This window comes from Salarias fasciatus, chromosome 12, assembly GCF_902148845.1.
Source record: "Salarias fasciatus chromosome 12, fSalaFa1.1, whole genome shotgun sequence".
Classification (NCBI taxonomy): Eukaryota; Metazoa; Chordata; class Actinopteri; order Blenniiformes; family Blenniidae; genus Salarias; species Salarias fasciatus.
Window position 1 is genome coordinate 4,646,323 of NC_043756.1, and position 21,338 is coordinate 4,667,660.

General features: G+C 44.9%; 1 protein-coding gene across 1 annotated transcript; it reads left to right on the forward strand.

Moving 5' to 3' along the window:
• The first annotated feature begins 1,225 nt into the window (after positions 1-1,225).
• On the forward strand, positions 1,226-21,014 carry LOC115398699 (uncharacterized). Its single transcript, XM_030105605.1, has 7 exons — positions 1,226-1,423; positions 11,263-12,251; positions 15,057-15,108; positions 15,633-15,756; positions 16,570-16,712; positions 19,749-19,994; positions 20,087-21,014. Exons 1-7 carry the CDS (start codon positions 1,379-1,381, stop codon positions 20,729-20,731), a joined length of 2,244 nt encoding a protein of 747 aa, XP_029961465.1. The 5' UTR covers positions 1,226-1,378; the 3' UTR covers positions 20,732-21,014.
• Positions 21,015-21,338: the final 324 nt, after the last annotated feature.

The following is a 21,338-nucleotide window of genomic DNA, read 5'->3' on the forward strand; positions in this document are numbered from 1 at the left end:
AAGGTAATTTTAGTTGTGCAGTGAGAAAGCAAGGAAATGAGCCCCTCATATGTGTTGATCTCTAAAGAGAATTGGCAACAGTATAAATTTATGTAAACCATATTTTGACTCTTTCTGTAGATATTTTTTCCACAACATGTTGCTGAACAGAAGAGACGCTTTGTCATCAAACTGAGTATAAACCTCTTACTGTGACAACTGTCTGACTTAAACATATTGCTAAATTTTTTCAATTACTAAAACAATTATTTCCCAAAAAAATGAAGAATGAGTGAAATCTCTTTAGATGGTATCGAGTTATGGGATGAACAATGAACTGTGAGTACTTGAACTGGTCAGTGGTGAACAGTTCAGTGACAAATAAGGTGTGGAAAATGGCCAAATAAATTAAAAAAATATATTTTAAGCATGATTTAATCCTTTACAGTACACTCTTCAGTTTTATTTCATTGTGTTATTCCTAAGTGATTAACATTCACATTATTGATGGTTTTACATTTTCTGTATTTGCAATGCATTTATCTCTAAATATATGTTAAAGATTACAAAGGAAAACTTCTTGCACAAACTGTGAAGATGAGGTGCCCTCAGTGAATTAGTGTCACTCAAATTTCTGCATTACTTCTTAAAGATTATTATTACAGTTTGAGAGACCATAAAGTTCCACTGGCTTGAGTGAATGTGTGCTATACAACAGGAAGACCTTGCCAGACTCATCCAAGGGTTCTGGTTCTGTCACCTATGCATACTTTTGCACTGTGGGAGGAAACTGCACCACCTAGTGAAACCCACACATACACAGGGAGAACGTGCAAACCATGTGGACAAATTCTCTCAAGCCTAACACCAACTTGCTTTGGGAGTTTTCCTAATAATAGACTGATTTTTCTATGATATTTCCCCCATGTATTAGTATTGGTATTAAGCTTGGTAAAAATTTGTGTAATGTAATTTGAAATATGTGTGTGTGGTATTTCTTTAAATATTATATAGTGTAAAGAGTTTCTTTGTATTTGTATGAAAAGTGCAATAGAAATGAATACTGTATTGAATATATAAAAAAATAAGTGAAAACAAGTGTGCAACATTTTGGAAAATCAAGCATTTTAAGTGAGTGATTATTTGTTTTAAGTTAGTGGTGTTGGTGATTCCGTTCTTGTCTTTAAAAGGTGTGACTGAGGGGGGAGAGCTGTCAGTGAGGGTCTGCTCTGCTCCTGTGGTCGGGTTCGCCCATGAACGATGGAAGCGCGCTCCCGACACCTCAGGTGAATGAGAGGGAAGCGGCGGAGCGGGACACGGCTCACTGTGCGGCGCATTAAAAAAGGAGGAACAATTAGAGGAAAATGAGTTGTGCTACGTCCCTGGGAGCGAATGTTTTATGACAGCATATCTACTCTTCGTGGTGGGATGCCTTGCTCAGAAAGTAAGTTGACATTTATTTGCTTTATAAAAAAAAAAAAAATCCACAAGCTGCAGCTACTGTTGCCCTGCTGAGTGTCGCGCTCACTTGGCTTGGCATGGAGCAAACCAAGCGGCGAACTCCGTTCACCAAACTTGATATTCAACAGTTGTTTGCTTCCTGGCAAGAATTTTGACTTCAGTAGACTCGAACGAGGTAACTTTATAAAAAATAGCGTACAGCTTGTCACTTCGGCATATATATGACTTGTAAAGGAGAGCCAGTGCGTTTGGTACATCTTAAATTTTACCGCCGTTCAGTAGTTTACTTCGGTTTACAGTACGCGGCTGGGAGCGATAGCACGAAGCGGTAAGTAGTGTGGACTGTCCTTTAAAAGCTGACATTTTGAAACTCTAGATGCTTTAAAAGAAAAACTATTCACGCCGTTTATATTAAATTGTCATCCTGCTTCAAAAGCACAAAATCCGTCGTCTTACAGTGTGATAAAACGTGCAAGTTAGTAACAAAACTTTTAATTAAATGTTTTTCCAGTGGAGTTTCGCGTGTGTTCTTGTTTGCTAACAGAATAGGACAGGAACGTCAGCCTGCAGCCTCTTGTGTTGCGAAAGTTGTGTAAGAAATGAACTGCAGTGCATAATTAGGCTGTCGCATTACATGTACTCAACATTGGGAACATTTGTTCATAACACTTTGCCTGTTCATCCACTTCAGTGTGGCACATATGCAAAATTGTGTGTGATTAGTCTTTAAATGTGCTTTTACATTAGGGCTCGGGAGTTCAGATTTTGGAGATCAATTTGTTTAAAAAAGAAAAGAAAAAGCCATGTGGTTATGTGACAATTGAGAAGGGAAAAAAAAGAAAATCTGTACGCTAAATAAATCAAATTCGAATAAATATGTAGAGTAATTTTAATCAAGAGTTGTATTTAAATAGCCTGCATTTTAAAATTCGTGAAGGACTTGAAATACACGCAACAGGGATGTTTTGATGTCGGTGAACTTCAGAGTTCAGAGAATGGCATGCGAGCTGCAGAAATGAGAAACACATTGGCAGCATGTTAACCTTATGTTTTACTTTTCATTGAGCGTGAGTTGCCTGCGACTTGGGAGGAGTTTGCAATCAAAACTATGCCTCTGATAAACAGGGAGTACATACAGACCCCCCCCCCCCCCCCCCCCCCCCCTCCAGTCAGGCTGCCATTCATGTTGGACATGTTTCAGCTTCGGCTGTCATCAAGAGAAAGCCTCTGTCAGGTTAGTGAGGCTCGCAGCTGTCTGTGGGGGCTTAGGAGTTGATTTGTAGCGGTGTCACTGAGGCGTTTATGTGGAAAACACTTAGAAAGACTGGACTGAACTGTGTGTGTAACTAGAGATGAGCAGATTTCATCAGTAGCAGGGATGTTGTCTCGCAGCTCAGAAAACACCACATGGACAGTTGTATAATTGTTTTTGTTCAAGCCTAAGTTGAAAGAAATGTGCAGTTGTGATTCTGGGCGTACTTCAAACAAGCAGTGCTTCTGTGTGGATTTCTATGAGATGCTGCGTGATGGTCGCATCTGTGACGCTGGCGGGTGTCAAAGTACAAAAGGGTCACCCTTGACACAGATCTCCCAGGACATCAGGACCACACTGTCAGCCAGCAGAAACTCTGTGGCTTCCACCTGTCAAAAGTCGTCCTTTTCCGCTGATGGAGAATGACAGCTCAGCAGCACAATTCTTAGAACTAGACAACAAAAGCCCTTGGTATATTGAATTGTCAGCGTCTCCAGCTTTAGTTCCTGTGTGCATAGGGTGCTCACTATCTTTGCAATTATCTGCCTGAGGGGGCACGGTAAATGATGGCTTTGTCCTCTGCTCCCCTTTTGTATTAAGTTGATTTTTGGAACAGCATAAACAAGCTTGGAATTTATTCTATCCCCCCTCAGATAAAAATGGGAAGCATCCAAGTCTGCCGGTCCACAATTCATGTCCCGGGATGAGCGATAGTGAATTTGATCTTTGTTTTGGTGCTCGTCTTTGTGTTGCAGAAGGTTTTATTTGTGACCGAATGAGGGGACATTCATCTCTAATTGAATTGCATTGTGGACCGAGTGAATGGTGAACTCACTTATTCCTCCCATGCTTAATCCGACAACAGATAAACACATCATGATGCACTGCAGTGTGAAGACATGAAAAGGTTCAGGCCAGAGACGGAGCGACGAGCAGAGCTGATATGCTTCAGTTTGGTTTCAGTTCTCCTGTGATCCATGACGCTTTGGCTGATTCTTCTGGATGAGGCCGTGAAGTGGCTCGTAAACATCAGTAACTTGCTGATAAAACATTTTACCCTTTGAAATTAAAGTTTGGGTGATTATCTTTGGTAAAAAAAAAACAATTTTTAATGTTCTTATTTTTATAGGGAACATGAACATACCATTTTATTAAAGAGCTGAAAGTAAAAACAGTTTATTTGCTTGTTTCTGGGTGCAGAATCTCACTTTATCTGCACCAGAGAGCCAGATGTCTGCTTTCTTTTCATAACTACTAGTAAAACATTTAAAGCCCCGAATGATCGCCTAATAAAAGTTAATGCTTTCAGTTTTGTTTTCATAATCCTGAAAGACTCAACAAATACAAAACGTATGTTACGGTGTTTATTATATCAAAAGGAATTGTCACTTGTAAATTAGCAAAGTTACTCTTTAACAAATTGCTTAAGAATTGGGACTTTAGAGAAGCTTTTTCAAAACCTTAGACGGTTATTTACTAAATGTTTTTCAATATACTGGAAGTATTTTAAGAATCTTAAGCACTTTGATCTAGAAAATACTGCTGTTTTTTTGGTAGGAATGAGACGACAGATTCACTCGCGGTGAACTGACTGAAGGCTTCTCTCTGTACATCTGTTAGAAAGACTCCTGGGTTGTTGTTTTTTTCATTGTCACAATAAAAGCGTTGTAGTTTGCTGTTTATGTCCACCTGTCTCGACCTGCACACGTCTGGTCCTGACTCGGCCCTCACATTTTCAGATTTTGGGATGTGCTGGGAAAAATAGATCAGTCTTTTGGGTCAGTGGGTGTTCGAAATCACAGGAAACGTACAGAGAACCAGTGAATTCCTGGACAGATGGTGTCTTATGAATATATAATTTAATCAAACAATTAAATCATTTAGATCAGAGATGCACAATATGATTCATTCATTGTTAAATCCACCTCGACCGTGATGCATTGTTTCAAATCACTGAACAATCTGCATGTCGACTTGTTTGATCAATCGGATGGAGCGCCATTGACCCCGATGCCCACACACTGAGGGAGCGAAGTGGGTGGCGAGAGAGAGAAAATAGTTTAAATATATAAGTGTTAAAAAAAAAAGAAGTAAAAACAGGGTTATCCAAAGAAGAAAGACATTATATCAAATCTAATTGTTTTTTGACATTATCACAAGCTTATGAGCCAGAACTAATTCAGATTATAGAATTCAGTTCAGTTTTGTGTGCATACTGCAGATAACATAGTTATCACAAAGCATTTTTATAGAGAAAACTGCAAGAAAAAACTCTATTTAAGTGGAATAAACCTACAGAACCAAGCTCAGAGGTGGAGACTTGCTGCTGTTTGGCTTGGATTTAAGGGATAGAGTGAAAAAGAAAGGAAAAAGAGATTGTCATAAGAAGGTAATCCGGTCCTCTCACTGACCACATGGATATTTCTCTTCACCTTCTCATAGCTGTCATGACGGATGAAATAAAACTCCCTGTGCTTCAGAGTTTATTAGTGTTGCAAGGCCTGATTTAAAACAAAAAACAACTTCTGTGGCAATTTAGGTCTTTGTGGTCCGATGTGGAAACGTCGTGTCCATTTAGACTGATTGATTGCGCTTCGGCTGTGTCAGCAGAGCCTCCGGGATTTAGCTTCTCACTGGGACGCTGCTCAAAGGCTAATTATCAGGGATGCATGTACTGGATCTCATTCTGAAATCTGGAAATGATTCCCTCACATCGGTTGAAGCCACTGTGGAGATAAGGTCATGTTTCACCGCATGGGTCCTCAGCAGCAGCTCCTTTTTAGAGGAAATATGTTAATAGGTTTACACCGCAAACATGGAAAACACTGCCTGCATCTGCAGGTTTTCCTTGCCCACCCAGTCGCGTATCGGAGCAAGTCTGAGGACCGCAGCAGTAATAATTAACAGCATTCCACTGATCCATGTGGGCTACAGGAAACATGCCAAGATGAATGCGTAAATAAGATGTTGATCAAACATGTTTGGGCTGAAAGAGGCCTTTCATGAGTGTCTCATGATGAAAACCCGTGTTTCATCGGCTGACAAGAGCAAGCCGAGAAATCCCTGCCCTTAATAATATAATGCCAGGCGCTTTTTTTTTTTTTTTTTTTTTTTTTTTTTTTTTGGTAAATGCGCCATAATTTGACTGTGCAGCCACTGGCAGAGGTCTGCAGTATCGGCGCTGTGGAGAATGGCCTCAAGCAGCTCCATCTCTGCACAGAAAACCATGCGAACTTCAAAAACAAACAGTTTTTCATAGACCGAGTTGCAACTAATTCCGATTTTCCCCTTCCTTGCATGTCTCCATTTAAGTCACCACAACTCTTAAAATATGGAAAATCAATGCATACATGATTTGATTCAGTTAGTCACCTCAGGTTTGCATAATAGCAGTCTGTTTTTTTTTTATTCAAACTGTCCGATCAGTAATTTCTTTCTTATAAGACGGTATGTGAGGTCCTGTGCCGTTTAACACTGCTGCAGTGTAGGAAATTCTTGTAAAACTCTCAGGGAAAAGTACTTTTTATTCTAATTGAAGCAGTGGAAGTTCTTTAACCTGTAATGTGGTTTAGTTGTGCAGCTGCATGTTTGTATCACTCAAAATCTCGCTGAAACAATTGGAAAAAAAATGTAAATAGTTTAATACAGTTTGCTTGATTTCAAAGGATTATGCCTTCGTTTGTTTACATATTCCGATTGCTCAGGCTTTGACAGCATTTGCAATGCATCCTGGGGGAACTGCTGCGTCCTGAACACGAGTCTGTGAAGCAGTGTCACTTTTCTCCTCCAGTAAACAGGGCTGGTGAGGATTCCTGCCCCCTTTTGAGGGGCCCGCCTGCCTGTTTATGAGCCAGTCCGGGGCTGTTTGTGTGCATGAGAGGCAGAGAGTGTGTATGTGTGTGTGTGTGTGTGTGTGTGTGTGTGTGTTAACAGTATTTCAGCAGAAGCCAGCTCGTGTTGCAGAGTTTTTACAGCGGCCTGGGTGGTTTAAACAAATCCATATTGTTGAGAAGAGTTTGGTCAGACTGCGGACTACTGTTTGGTCTGTTTGAGGTTTGAAGACATGCGCATTGTTTCTGTTTGCTTATCGTTTATATCGGGGGTGTCAAACACACGACGACCTTCTGAGTGCCGTACTTACAAAGAAAACATTACTGACCTGACATTTTTTAATAATTGGTGCATTATGCCTAATTTCACCAGGTTAAATATAAACATTCGACAACAGGGAAGACGAGGAATCGCTGTTAGTAGGTTCTTAGGCTGTTTATTTTTAATGGTTTAGCCCCATTTAGATGAAAGTGACATTAACTAAATTGAGTTTATGCCAATTTCTTTAATATTTTTAGGTTGCTGCTTTCATATCTAAATTATTTTTCTTTCTTTGGTCCCCGAAATTCAGTACAGTGCACATCAATCAACAATTTTGTCTAGTAAACCGAATGTGAGATTCAGACAGTTTGAGAGCGTCAGTCAGCAGATTTAACGCCAGCTCTTTGATAATTAGACAGACACATGAACGCCATCATGGAATGTGATTGGAACTTTTTTCTCGCTCGTAAAGATGTCCTAATACGAAGTGAAAACGATGGAACAATACCGCCGGTTGGGGGGCCTCTGGGTAATGACAGCATCTGGTCTGATGTTTCACTGAGCAAGTCATCTCAGTCAATTACGCGACGGGCTGATGTACTTCTGTCCGGGGACGCTCCCGTCACCGACACAACTGGGACGCAGTGACCGGTGGGCTCTTATGTAAACTTTCGCCTTGCCTCGTTCTTATTAGCATCACTTCATTAAAATATTATCCGCCCTCCCCGCTGGCGGAGTGGCTCGCTAAAACGGCACTGCAGCCCATTGTTTGGCCATGAGAAAAGGCATCCCTGAATAATTAGCGGCCTGCCAGTGGAGTGGCCTGTGATGTAACAGAACTGACATGTTTGGCATTATAAGAATGTCCCATTTCCATTCGACACTGTGGCACTTTGGGGCTCTTTCATGTGTAGTCTAGCATGTACATCCCAGGGTGCTGGGGACCTCCCAGCTGCCTCGTCCTGCTGCAGCCTCCATATATTACACTCCTCTTCTTTCATCATTACAAACCAACGGTTTTCCCACAACTTTAAATGTTATTTTTATTCTATTTTTTTCCCCCAAGTTAAAGAAATACTCAAACCAAGTTTTTAAATGAGGGCTGAAGTGTCAGGCAGACTAACATGGTGTCGAGATAAAAGAAGAGGCATACATTCTCTCGCCGCTGGTGATTTTTGTGCCGAAGGGGGACACGCTGTCTTCCTCTACCCCTGTTATGCCCCCATATTGTGAAGTGGTTCCCCTTTATTGCGCAACTTCACTGCGAGCACAGTGCACCCCAAATCGGCTTACTCTCTCTAACCTCAGCAGGAATGGCATTTGGCCTGTTCAAATGTCACCCGTGTAATTCTTTGCTTTATCACATTCATTTCTGGCCGGTTTGCACGCGGCGCATGTGGAATAGCGCGCCTTCGCTGCTGCAACTTTCACTAAATATAAAGTGAGATGGCTGTAACTTCCAAAAACCACACACAAACATTAATTTTTTTTTCTTTAACCATAAATGGTGCAAACATTTTTAATGTTAGGACGCTTGAACATTTTAGAAACAAGGACAAAATGATGAAATAATGAATGCAGAATTAAATTTGAAAGAAGAAAAAAACCTTTGAAAGCAAATTAATGCAAAAGTTAAAGGCACAGTGCAGAAAATGAAAAACTGCTTTTACAATGCTGCATGCAGCAGCAAAGGAGCTCAGCCTGACTTTTAAACTGAACTGAACCTTTTCTAGAACCTCTTTCCAAATATTTGGCGGTCTTTACATCTGGATCGACTATATCAGAAGATCAGATATTCAGGGCTTCGTAGACCACCGGGAGTGTCGTCACTGCTTCCAGACATAGTTAAGTTTCCTCCACAACGCTGCTACTGTTTTTAAATGTAATTAGGAAACTGTCCCGCAGCAGGCTGGTTGTTTTGTTGCATTCCTTGTCGGGCACTGTTCCACATATTGTATCTCCTGAAAGTGCAGCAGAACACAAACATGACTGAAGACATTTCATTACATTTTACTGCTTTTTACGGAGTTGTCTAATAGTTTTAAATGTGTGAGAGTTCTATAGTGTTTGAAAGTTTTTGAGTGTTTGAGCATTGCAAATAGTTTGAGATTGACATTTTCCAAAAACTCGATATTGAAAAATACAGTGAGAGTCGCTACGTTTCCCTATTTCTCACCTGCCTGCAGCCTCGATCGCTCGACCCGCTCACATCTTAAGTTTTCAAAAAGAAAAAAACATATCAACGGATAAAACTACGACTAATTTTAAGAGGAGGTGTCGCAGTGATTGGTGTAATCTACTGACTGTGCCGCGCAAATACTGGATATGGATTTATTGATCATGCAAATCACCCAAAACGTCTTTCCAGAGGAACTGGGGATTTCACCCATCTGACGTTGTACAGAAAAATATCTGCAGAGAATGCAAAAGCATGTCTGGAGCAAAAGTTCCAGCCCCTCTGGAGCTGTGTGCCTCTGACTGGAGCAAGTGTTTCCTTCACGCTTTCTGTCATCGTGGTCAGCTCTGTCAAACATATGGTCTGTGGGCTGAACCCGGGACGAAAGAGGCTCCAGTGAAATGATAGTTGGGGCGTTGTTGCATTAGTTGCAGCAGGATTGAAGGAGACATTTCACTGTATTTTGCGCCAGGAGTTCTCATATTGACATCTTCAGTTAGGCCGTTAATTGACCATTTAACCTTTTATGTTAGTATCTTGTTTCTGCTGAGAGGATTTTGTTTACTTCTGATAACCGTTGCTTCCAGGCCGAAAATTGAAAAGCGCTTTGTGACTATGTACATGTGATGGCTTTGCTCCCCGGGATATTCAGGAGAGGCCAGGAGCCAGGAGTGGATGGTCTTCCACTGTCTACAGAGAGAACATCACACAGAACCGTGTGAGAGAAACTTTAAGAAGAATAAAAAAAATGAAAGAAGCGACTGGAGAAGCACCTATTTCTGAGTATTTCCAAAGCCATTTTGTATCATTTATTTTTAAGAAGCAGAATGTAAAATGAAAACACAAACTCATACATTTTTCAACATTTAACTCTTTTTTGCACTTGTCAAAAGTTGCATAGAATAAACTTTTTTTATGTCGACATGTTAAACTTTAAAAATCATACTTAAAGGTGGAAAGGTAGGTTTGCCTTCCCTTTGGTTTAAAAGAAAGGAACGCATTTACTTTTATGCAGATGTTTTCCTTGGCATCATTTAATTGGTTCGGTCTGAGATCTGTGCCGTACGACCTGATCCAGCAGTAAAGTAGCAGTCTGTCATAATAACAAACACAGGACGAATGCTTTATCATTGTGAGACAAACTTCGAACTCTGCTGCTGACAAATTTAGGTGCAAAACTTTGCATCATGAAAAATAGTCAGCAAGTTAAACTAAGTTCACAGCAATCAAGAAAGAGTTGCTTTAGCTGTCGACCTGCTGCTGGATGGTGCAGCTCATCCTGCCCTCTCTGACCTCCGCGGCGTCTCTAATATGTTCCGAGGATGACTGCTGTATGAACTACGAAGAGGGTCTTTGGTCTGATCCTAATGACCCGAGGGCCGAGCAAGTGCCCCACTCTCCCAGTCAGAATTACACGGAGGTTTTGCTTCTTAAAATATACTGTCTGAGGAATGCCTTTGATAGGTGCATTTGGGGTAGGGATGGGGATAGATGGTCCGTTGGAGCAATCAAAGTGGCCGTCTGGCTCCGGAGATTTTAGCTTTCCCCGTGTCCCCGATGCCCTTCCCACCCCTCCCGCCCCAACTGCAATCTCAAAGAGATCTTGTATGCTTTCAGTTGGGTCCAGAGCATAAGCGTCGCCCGCGGGCGTCGAGCTGTTACCTGTCTGGCAAGCCGGCCTGCCAGTCCGGGGCATTCCCACAGTCCACGACTGTGGCCAACATGAAAGCTCATAAACACGCAGGACCCCTACAAAGGTCTGGTCCTCCGCTCCCTGGCCCAGCCACACATCTGCCTTTGCTTAAGGCCCAGGTCCCCCCTCACCTCCCCGCACACCTGGGAAGAATTACAGCCAGCATGTTTGAAGAAATACCCTGCTTCCCTCAGGGTTACCCAGGCCATGAGTACAGGCAGAACTCCGGCTTTGATTCAAAGACAGAACAGCAGAGTTGAATAGTTCAGTTCCAAGCTGGTTTATGTCGGGGAGAGTCGGTTTGCAGCCTGGGTGTATTATTCGCCTTCGTCATTCCTGCCTTTTGACATAAGAAACATAATCACTTAGTGGCCATTACCTAAAAGCGCGGCTTGATAGAGCGTAATAAAATAGTTTTGAAACCCAATACGCCAGCATGGGTGGCACTGATGTGAACTGGCTTGGCAGTGCCTGTGCTGTGCTCAGCCCTTTGTGTGAATCAGCTTAATTGTCTTCGCTGGCAAACGGCGCCGGCGTGAGCCTGAAGATGTGGAAGATTGAGATCTGTGGATTTGTGGCACGGCTGACTTTCTGTCCTTCCCGTTCCAGGTGTACTTTGACTGCGGTGCCAAGGTGGATGTGGTGGACGTCCAAGGCCTGATTCTGTCCCCTGGCTTCCCCTACAACTACTCGTCTGGGACGCACTGCGTGTGGCAGTTCGTCGTACCTGTGGACTACCAGCTGATTCTGGAAATATTTGACTTTGACGTGTTTGAGAGCCATGACGCTGCCACGCAGTACTCCGCTTTCTCTAACTTCGACGAGGACGAGGCGGATGAAGAGGTGGCTGGAACTCCAGGCGGCCTGGCCGCGGGCGAAGCCTCGTCGGCGGCTAAAGATGGCGTGACTGAGAGTGCCGAGGAGGCGCCGCCGAAGAGCCGGCAATCCTCCCGAGACGGGGAGATCAAGCAGGTCGTGGTCCAGGAACAATCCACAAAGATGGAACTTGCCAAAGTCTCAAATTCCGCCAAAAGATCAGCAGACGCCTCCTCCGGCTCGCCTCCGGCGCCGCCTCCTCCCTCTCTGCTCCTCCTGCCCGGGGCTGTGCCTCCAGGGGACAGAGCCATCAACTCCGCCTCCTCGTCCCACCTGAGGGGAAACCCTCAAGCCAGCTTCAACCTGAGCTCAGTTGCGGACGAGACCACCCCGGCTCCGCCGCCCTCCACCGACACGCCATCCGTGAGCGCCGAGACGCAGCAGTCTGTGCTAGATGCCTGTCCCCACGATGTCCTCTACATCTCAGACCTCATCACCTTCTCCTCCAGGTTCTGTGGCTCCAAACGGCCCCCCAGCAGCCAGCTGGTGTTCGGCTCGAGCCGGGAGATGGTGGAGGTCATCATGGAGCTAATCACGACCACGCACTGGGGCCGCGGCTTCGCGCTCCTGTTCCACTATCACAACCTGACCGAGCCGGGAGGGGAGCGGCGCGCCGCCGCCGCCGCCCCCGCAGCCAGCAGGACGGACTCTCTGTTGGCCGCCGTGAGCGGCGCCGCCTTCTTCGCTATGATACTTACCAGTGCCCTCTGCATCATTTTCAGGTAACACGACTTCAGCGGTCCTCAAAATACAAACAAAACAGGAAATACTAGGGTTTTTTTTTCCTTTTTTTTCCCCTTCAACCTGGATTTTGATCTAAGTCTTTTCTACAAAGGCCTTGGTAAGTAGTTCTTCTGCTCATGAATGAGTAGATGGACAGTAACAGTGCGTGACATTTCACTGGAAATCTCATCGTGAAAATGGGACCTAAGCTCAAGGCCATTAGTTATCCCCATACAGGCGGATACAACAGGAGCACAGCTCACTTTATCTACTTTTTTAACGTTTTTCTTTCCCTTGTATAAAAGATCTCCTCGTGATACATCGGAGTCCCCACCTGCACATGGAATAAAAAAATAAGAAATAAAAAAACTTCGCCATAGAAGTGCAGTTATTACAATTGAAACTAAAACAGTAAAATGTGCATTTCTACATCAGCTAAAATCATGTTTTCATTTGTGGAGTATGAGGCGAATTGACGTCGCATCCCGTTTGAAGGAAAAAGCACAACGGCTTAAGCTTGAGCTTCCGAATTTAAAGGGGTGCAAGTTTTCGGGCTTTATTCACTGTGTAGAAAAGAATTCAACAGCACTCTATCAGCATATTTGGAAATTAAAGTTTTGAAAATTTTAAGGAGCATAAAGGACAAAATACTTTTTGAATGTCCTGCATATATTGGTAATTTACATGAAAACAAAACAAAAATAATCAGAAGCTAAGGTTTTCCATGATTTTACAGTATTAAGTCTACTTAAATATAAAGGTTTTTTGCTAACAACTGTGGGGAAAAAAATGTCTTGACTATTGTAAATATGTAAAGAAGCCTGATGTTTGATCACCAGGAGCTTCAGGTTCACTTCATCTCGCATCAGACTGAGTTTATTTTTTTCTGCCAAAGTCACTTTCACATCAACTAGATTGAGCCATGGCTGTTTTACTATTATTGCGGTTATATCTCACTTATGAAATTCATATTTTTCCTTTCTATGACTAAAAGCTGAAAGGATTGATACTTCCTTTGAACCCCAGCTCTGATGTGTTTAGGCTGATGAGTGTGTTCGAAACTAAGATTAACCGCCTCTAACTGCGTCCTTACTATTCTCTTGAGAAAGTTCACAAGTCTTATCTTCGGTGAATGAAACTGGCGGTCGTGGCAGAAAGCGCTCGCACGCAGACGCGGCCCGGCACTGTCACGACTTCGCCATGTTGACTCAGCTGGAAGCCGCGGCCTGTGATGTGGTGACCTTTGGCGATTAGTTGGCTCCGGCTGCAAGCGTGCGGCTCCCTTGATGTGCGGCATTCTCACCGTAGACGGCGGGGCATTCAAGGTACAGCAGCTGGCATCAATCCCCCCCCCCTCCAGAACACAAAAACATCCAGGCCGCATGAAAGTGAATGGGCGGGTGCGTGCTGGAAAAAAAGGGGCAACAAGGAGAGTACGGCCGGCATTGTCAGGCAATCAAAAGGTGTAATTCACAGGCTGTTCCCTCTCGCATCCCAGGGGACAATGGAAACAAACCGGGGAGTTAAGTTTGGAGGATTGTAATACTACCTGTACGGACAGGCTGAGTGTTTGTTGTGCCCTGGCTCCAGACAGAAAGCAGGTTTTTAGATTCGTGGCTTGCTGTGATTTGTGTTAATCTTCAGTGCGGCTCAGTGGATCCAACTCGTCTGTCAGGCACAGCAGCTCTGCAGGTTATCTCCATTAATGACAGCCAAATTGGGAACACGTGTTCGGTAAAATGAAAGGATAATTTGAGAGAACAAACAGCACAAGTCATTCGGGAGCGAAGGGAAATGCTTTTCCTGCGAAACATCAAAGTGACAAGCACGGCTGCTCCGGTAGGTTTTTGGAAAATACGTTTGTTCCTTGTCGCTTAAACAGATTTACCATTTAAAAACAGAAAAAACAAGTGGCCTGGTGAGCTGTTGTGAGCGGTGAGCTTCATTCCTAAAGATTCCTCTGGTCAGAAAACAGCCAAAGGTGGAGGGCAGCTGCAGCAGGGGTTGGCCTCAGTTGACCACTGTCTGCTAATGAACTCATTCAGCTGTAAGAGCAATTTTTAATAAGAGGGTACTTGTTCAAGTGTTTCTCCATGCTTCACTGGTTTGCATGAATTTAAAAACAGAACAAAATAACAGGGATGATATAACCACAGCGGACAGTTCACTTGAAAATAACGGAGTTTTCTCCTCCTCCTACTTTGCTCAGGTAAAATAAATGTGAGCCGCTCTTCCGTCCTTCATTCGCATCTGTGTCCTATTTCAGCACCTGACTGATGTTTTTACCTGACAGTATTAAAAATCATGACTCCATGTTTCACACTAGTAATGATAGTGTGTCTATTTCCAAATACCAATCTGAATGACGGATTAGATGAATGTTCGGTACGTTAGATATTCTGTTCCAGGATGGTAGTAGGAGCTCAGCAGTGTAACACAATGTGGCAACAGGATGTAGAATTTCCTTAAAAGTCATTTTGTGAATTTTTAATTGTCTGATTGTGAAGGGTTTTAGTTGTTCTAACAGCTTCATCACACATAAGACTAATTTTATTTAGTTTATTTTTATTGAATACCTTTAAAGAAGTCAAAACAAACATGTAAATATGGTTTACAGTTTCTGATTTAGAGCTAAAATTTTGATCCGGAAGCAGTAACCGTGACCATACGTTCCTCTGTTCTGTATTCCTATTGTGAAAAATACCGAAATGCAGCATGAAGTGGTAAAACGGAGCACGTTTAATCAAAGTTGTTTCTTGTTTGTAATTGTAAATAGATTTTCTGTGATGTTTGCTGTTTTCCAGACCCAAGCTGTGTCCAAAAAGAGGCAGCTCCTGTTCATCCAGCAACTCTGAGGTACAGGCGCAGCGAAGCCCTCCCCTCAGAAATAAATACTTCTGCTTTTAGTTCCTACATTTTCATTAAGACGAGCTGTAAGATATCGGCTCATCCTAATCTCAGAAACACGTCCTCGTCAGTATGAATTCATGCTGATAGTTGATTCATGTTGAAAACTGCAAAGGTTTTCAATAAAATAAATACGCTTTTCAAAGTTTTTCCACATTTAAAGCTTTCACCATTGTGTAAAACCTATAGCATTTGCAGCAAAATACTTATTTTTTTTCAATCCAACGGCTAGTTTGACTCCAAAGAGATAAGTCACGCCGGCGCCGTTTAAACCCCATTGACGTCATGGCGTTATCTTTTTTGCTGAGTTTGTGCTTCTGTGTATCAGAAGACGTTTCCACAGCTGTGCAGTGAAGGTTTTTTTTCCTTTTTTTTTAAAAATATAATCAAACACCTGTCCTGAGCGTGTTTGCTTTGATGCTGCAATCTTGAGGCCGTGCAGATAAAGCGGACGGCCCGCTGCTGTTTTGCAGGCGCCAGAGGGAGTCCAGAACGCCGGGGCCGAGGTCAGCGAGCTGCAGCTGATCGCTGAGAACCAGGCCAACCTGGAGACGGCCGTCGAGCAGGGCGGCAACAAGGACGGCCAGCAGCACGCAGGTTTGAAGTATACACACTCGGAAAAAACGATGTTAGCCAAAATGTGCATTAAAAACATACATTTTTTTTTAATTAAAACTAAATGAAGCTTCTCTCATGTTCAAAGAATGACGATTTATCTCGGCAGATATCCTTCTGCTTGATTTATATCTGCATGTGTTTAGACATTTGACTGGAAATATTCTAGGAATGGAGATAAACATCTGCAGGAGCTGTAAATCTATCATTAATCCGTTCCTCGTCCTCGGCTTAATCGAGAAAAAATGAGACGGTTCTGTTTGGGATTCTCAATCAAGATCATTGTTTGAAAGCTGTTTTCCCTGCCAGCTTTCAGATGTTGCTGCTAAACATTACCTGAAATTTGGAAAATGAGGAGAGACTGTGTGCGAACTCCAGGGTGGGTCTGTGGAGTTTCATTGGAAGGGAAAATTGCATTAGTCTTGGAGCGGCACGCAGGCATGATCCTGGAACAATCCAAAGACTTCTCTCGCTCTCGCTCAGTGGGACGGGATCCAGGCCGGGAGATTTGTGGGTTGTAGCGTTTAACCCACAAAGCAGCCTGGGAGTAGTGTGAACAACAGGGGAATACAGTCGCTCCAGTCACAGAGTTTACACCGAAACACGCAGCTTAGGAACAGCGAAGCGCTTCAGATTAGCCTACTCTGAATGTTGTTTCATCGAAGCCTTCAACTTACAGTGCAGCGGTCACATGGCTCACTGCTCTGCTCAACAACAAACAAGCCTCACTGACTCACTTGTCTTGGATTTCCCCTCAACGTTTCAATAACAGCTGATTTGTCTGCTGATTCCCAGCCGGCGTCGGGGTCGACGTTCCCCAGAGTGCAGAGGTGGACCTGTCGTGCGGCGGCCTGACCGAACTCGACCTGGGAGCAGATGAGGTGTTCATGGTGTCCCCGTCGCCGACCGCCGGCGCCGTCCCGTTTCCCCAGTACACGGTGAGGCAGCGCGCTGTTCTGGGTGCAGTTCTGTCAGATCACATTTAAAAAAGACAACAACAGTGTGATTGAAAGACGGCAGTGTTACATGCAAGCTGGGTCGTCAACCTAAAAATCATGCGGGTTGGTTTTGGAGGTGGACAGGCGCTCCGATGGCCTCCAGTGAAGATGGGGGCTGTTTATTTAATCTTAACGCCACGCCGGTGGCGCCGGTCTCCTTCCCTTCGGGGAAATGATTCCTGAAACGGTGATCATGAGAGGTGGCGCGGCTTCCATCGCTCTGAATCGACCCGCTGTTCCGCACCAGACCCACACCATTGTGGCGCTGTACGCCAGGGAGGAAGTCCGAAACTATGAAAACTGTGAGGACATAAATGAGGAATGAGGATAATTAAAAGATGGGAGGAGAGTTGAAGAAGCAATAGTTGAACCCCACATTTCCCCCCCCTGCTCTCCTTTGTGTCCTCCTGGAATAAGAGTTGGCATAAAACAACTCTGGCAGCCGTCTGAAGGACTGGCAGGCTTTTCTGCAGCCTCGGCTAATGGAGTATTATCTCCAGAGCCAGATTCCCAGCTCCAATTCTGTGTGTGTGTGTGTTGGTGTGTGTCATGCACGCTTTTCTGCACAGTGTGTGGTCTGCCTGCGTGTGTGTGTGTGTGTGTGTGTCCTCAATGCAAACATCTATGGAAGTGATGTTAAGGAAACCTTTAATACCTGGTTTGGTGGCAGTTTACCTTCCAGGTTATGGAGTTTTTGTTTTGTTTTTGTCTTTCTACATATCATGGACACGCTCTGAGCCTTCAGCTGCCATCTGAGAAAGAGGAACTTCAGCTATATTCAGAATGCAGCAGTAAGGAGCCTTTCAGAGCTCACCTGCTGCAGGCAGCGTGATGAGAAGCCCGGGTCAAAATGAAAAGCGTCGGACTGGGTTTGACTCCAGGTGGCCCCGGAAGGTCTCCAATCTGGAACCGACGGCAGAGAATGGCCGATTCTTTGCCTCATGTGTCAAATTCTACAAGTTGCCATTGTGTTCCCGGGGGCTTTAGCGAGCGAAAGAACATTTTATTTAAACCCCAAGCTAATTCTTGTCTAGACAAAGCTAGCTGCTAGTGACTCTGTTGGGAGGATTATCTCTTTCTGATGAGTGTAACCCCTAAATCCACCCCCACCCCACCCCACCCCACCCCGCCACCCCCCTCCCCCCATCAGCAGCTGCTGACTGATCAAAAATGATCAAGTGACCTTTGTTAGTCTAAGCTGTCGATCACTTTTAGCCTCTGATGGCTGCTCGTTCAGTTCAGGATCCCTCAAACGCTCTTTTGTTTGTTGTTGGGCTCGTAAGATGAACTTAATATGGTAGGTGTGTGTGTGTGCATGCATGCATGCATGTGCGTGTGTGTGTGTGTGTATACACGATTCCATGAATGTGACTGAAATCATTCCAAAGCCCCTGCTGTTCCCTTGACAGCTTTAATATACTTAATAAATAATGATGAGATTTGTACGTGAGCCACACACACACACACACACACACACACACTCCGGGCCGGGCGGCTGTATGACTGAGCGGGCTAAGCTAATCAGCAGTTCCTTCTCAGTAATCCATTAATGTCGTACAAAACAAAATCTGCAGGGAGAATTTCAGGTGTGAGCGGCGGAAACGCAGCAGGTGCAGAGAGACGCTTCCTGAAATCTCTGAACAACTGACGCAGTCAGAGTGCTCCAATCTTCACACGACAAGCACAGATACTTGGGGAAGGAAAAGACTAACAAATTAACTTATTAACTTGAAGAGGAGTAAAAATGTGACAACAGTGGAAAAATGGCATCATGTATGTGATGTTAAATTATTTTGGTGGAGTAAATACACGTTCTGCTGTAGCGCAGTGGTTCTTATTCAGATCTCTGTACAGATAGCTCAATATATTTATCTGTTATGTGCGATATTATTCTGTTTTTGTTTAGTTTCTGTCAGTGTTCCTGCTGTGCTCTGAGCCTTTGCACTGAAATTTAATTTTGATGTAAACTCGAATGACAGAATCTATTCAATCAGTTTAATTTCATATTTGTGAATGAAACCAGTTTAATACTCTTTTAAAACTGATGAAGTTTTAGAGTTTTAATTAAAGTGCAGCTAATTAAGAATGAAGGTGAGATTTTTCCTCTCTTCATTCCTTTTCTCTGCTATTTTTATTATTATTTATAAATTAATTTAAAAAAGTCTAGTATTTTCTTCCTTTGTCTTTCAGGCCTGGTGATGGATCCTGAAATCAATACAATGAAACCTGAAAGATATTCTGAAACCAATTTTTTTGAAAACTGAAACAAAATTTTCAGTGAGAATCAGTATTAAATTGATTAATCTTTTCCTTTTTCTTAAAGCAAAGTAAATAAAAACAAACATTTATAGCTGTTTGTTGTATAACAACACCCACCAATGCAGTGTGATATTTTATATATTTCCAATGTAAGAGAATATATTGCCAATATTGTCAACTGTGCTAATGAGAGTGAGAGGTGTGATCTCGTTCATTCAGAAGCTAAACAGTAAGCGGTAATAAAACTGTCCGTGCTCCATGAAAAGCACCATGAAGGAGAACGGGGATCGGCTGCTTGACACAGGAGTGAGTTTCCTGTTGTTTTCACGCGGAGGTGAAGCGGTTGTTGTTCTCAGTCGGCGCCGGGTTCAGGAGATGCGTGCCGGGCTCGGTGGCCGGCCTGCTGCTGTGTGCAGGTCAGCGACCATCGCAGCTGCAGTTGAGTGCATGAACATAAAGCCACCTCTGATATGTGAGCTGTTTATGTTGCGCGGTTCTCTCTTTTTTTTTTTTTTTTTACTTAATTAGTTTGTTTATCCTCTCTCGCCCTTTGACCTTTGTTCCTCTGGGGAAGGCGTGTTGACTTGTTTTCAGCACGTCGTGGTTTGTGGTCCCGGAGCAGGTGTAGAGTAGAACCTCCAGCAGCGTGACCGCTCGTGTTTTCCACCAGATAATCTGCTGATTTTAACCCGGAGGCCTCTGGATGTTGTTTCTCAGCAGAGGGAGCGGTTCCTGCGGCACAGCGACACCGGCCCGGGCCCCGCGGGCGACTGGCCCTCGCCGGACTCCTCCGCCTCGCCGGCCGGGGCCCGGTCCATGAAGGACGGCGGCGGCGGCGGCGGCTCCAGGCCCAGAGCGTGGAGCGTTCGCACCTTCCAGGACTTCCTGCCGCCGCTGCCGCAGCTCCATAAGAGGTGGTGCAGCTGGAACTCCACCAGTCCCTTCACCAAGCTGGTGGACAGCGTCAGTACTTCAGCTTCTCTGCTTTTTGCACTCATAGTTTTGTGTGCGTTTCCTGTCAGATCACGCTCTCGTCTTCGTCCGTGTCTTTCCAGGCTCCTTCCGTTTTGGGGGCCGACTGCAGAGAAACCGGCGACGGCCGCAAAGTCTTCTCCGACGTCCACCTGGACGCCAAGGCGAGCGCCAGCGTCCTGTCCGACTCGTCCATCAGCAACGCCTCCTACCCCCTCACACACACCGCGCAGAGGCAGCGCCGCCTCAACTCCGCCAGCAACCTGCGGCGCTCCCGCTTCACGGGGCCGTGCTTCGGCCTGCTGTCGGCGGCGGCGGAGCCGGCCAAGTCGTGCGGGGCCCTCCACGCCCCCGGCCCCCCCGCGGAGCCCGCCGCCGCCCCGTCGTCCTCCGCCCAGTGTCAGATGGAGAGCGGCCAGGCCGGCAAGAGGCGCGACTTCGCCGGGGAGGGCGACCACATCAGCGTTCCGGTGTTCGCCATCTCCGAGGAGGAGGACCGGCAGCCCCTGGTCCCGGCCGAGCACCTGGACCAGACCGCCGCCGCCGCGCCCAACGGACTGGCGAGGGGGAAGCTGGAGGGGAAGAGCAGCAGGAGCGAGGCGTGGAGGCCCTGGGGCAGCCAGGTGTCCGGAGGGGTCGGCCCGCTCCCGTCTGGCGAACGCGGCGCCGCCGCCGGCGACAGGCAGCCGCCGCACACGGAGCTGTGCGGCGTCAGCGGCCACGTGTGACGAGACGGCGAGGAGCACAGACTCTGCTGAGCCTCTTCTGCATTCCTGGACTCTCTCTAGTGTCACTGTGAGACATGTAACTGGCTCCTTTAATCCCAGAACCGTGACCACAGATTCTGTAGCGTCCCGTTGTCGTATATACATCTATATCTCTCCCTTCACTCTAGTTTCTCTTCATACTTCTACAAAATTATGTCAAAGAAGGAATAATATGCTGCTTTCTATACCAAGGCACTGACTGCTGAGGTGTTTTTTTTTTTTTTTTATTATTATTACAAAGTATAATTGAAAAATGTATTTTCTGATCACTGCTCCGAGCGCCTCCCTCCAGCGTGTCTGAGTCGGTTCCAGTTCGATGCTCTCCAGTTAAAACACTCGGTGCACTTTGCCGTTAGTCACTCTTTCATCGCAGGTCTCATGCCGCCTGTCTCGCCTCTCGACTCGCTTCCCCGTTACCTTAAAAGTGTTGTGCAGTGCGTAGATCATCCACAGGCGTCGGCATCGGAGCGCTTCTTGCATAACTTGTTCGTGCTCCTAAAGCCGACGCCGGATTTGAAAAGGGAAGTTAAATGACCTGCATATGAAGTATTAATATACACCATTATTT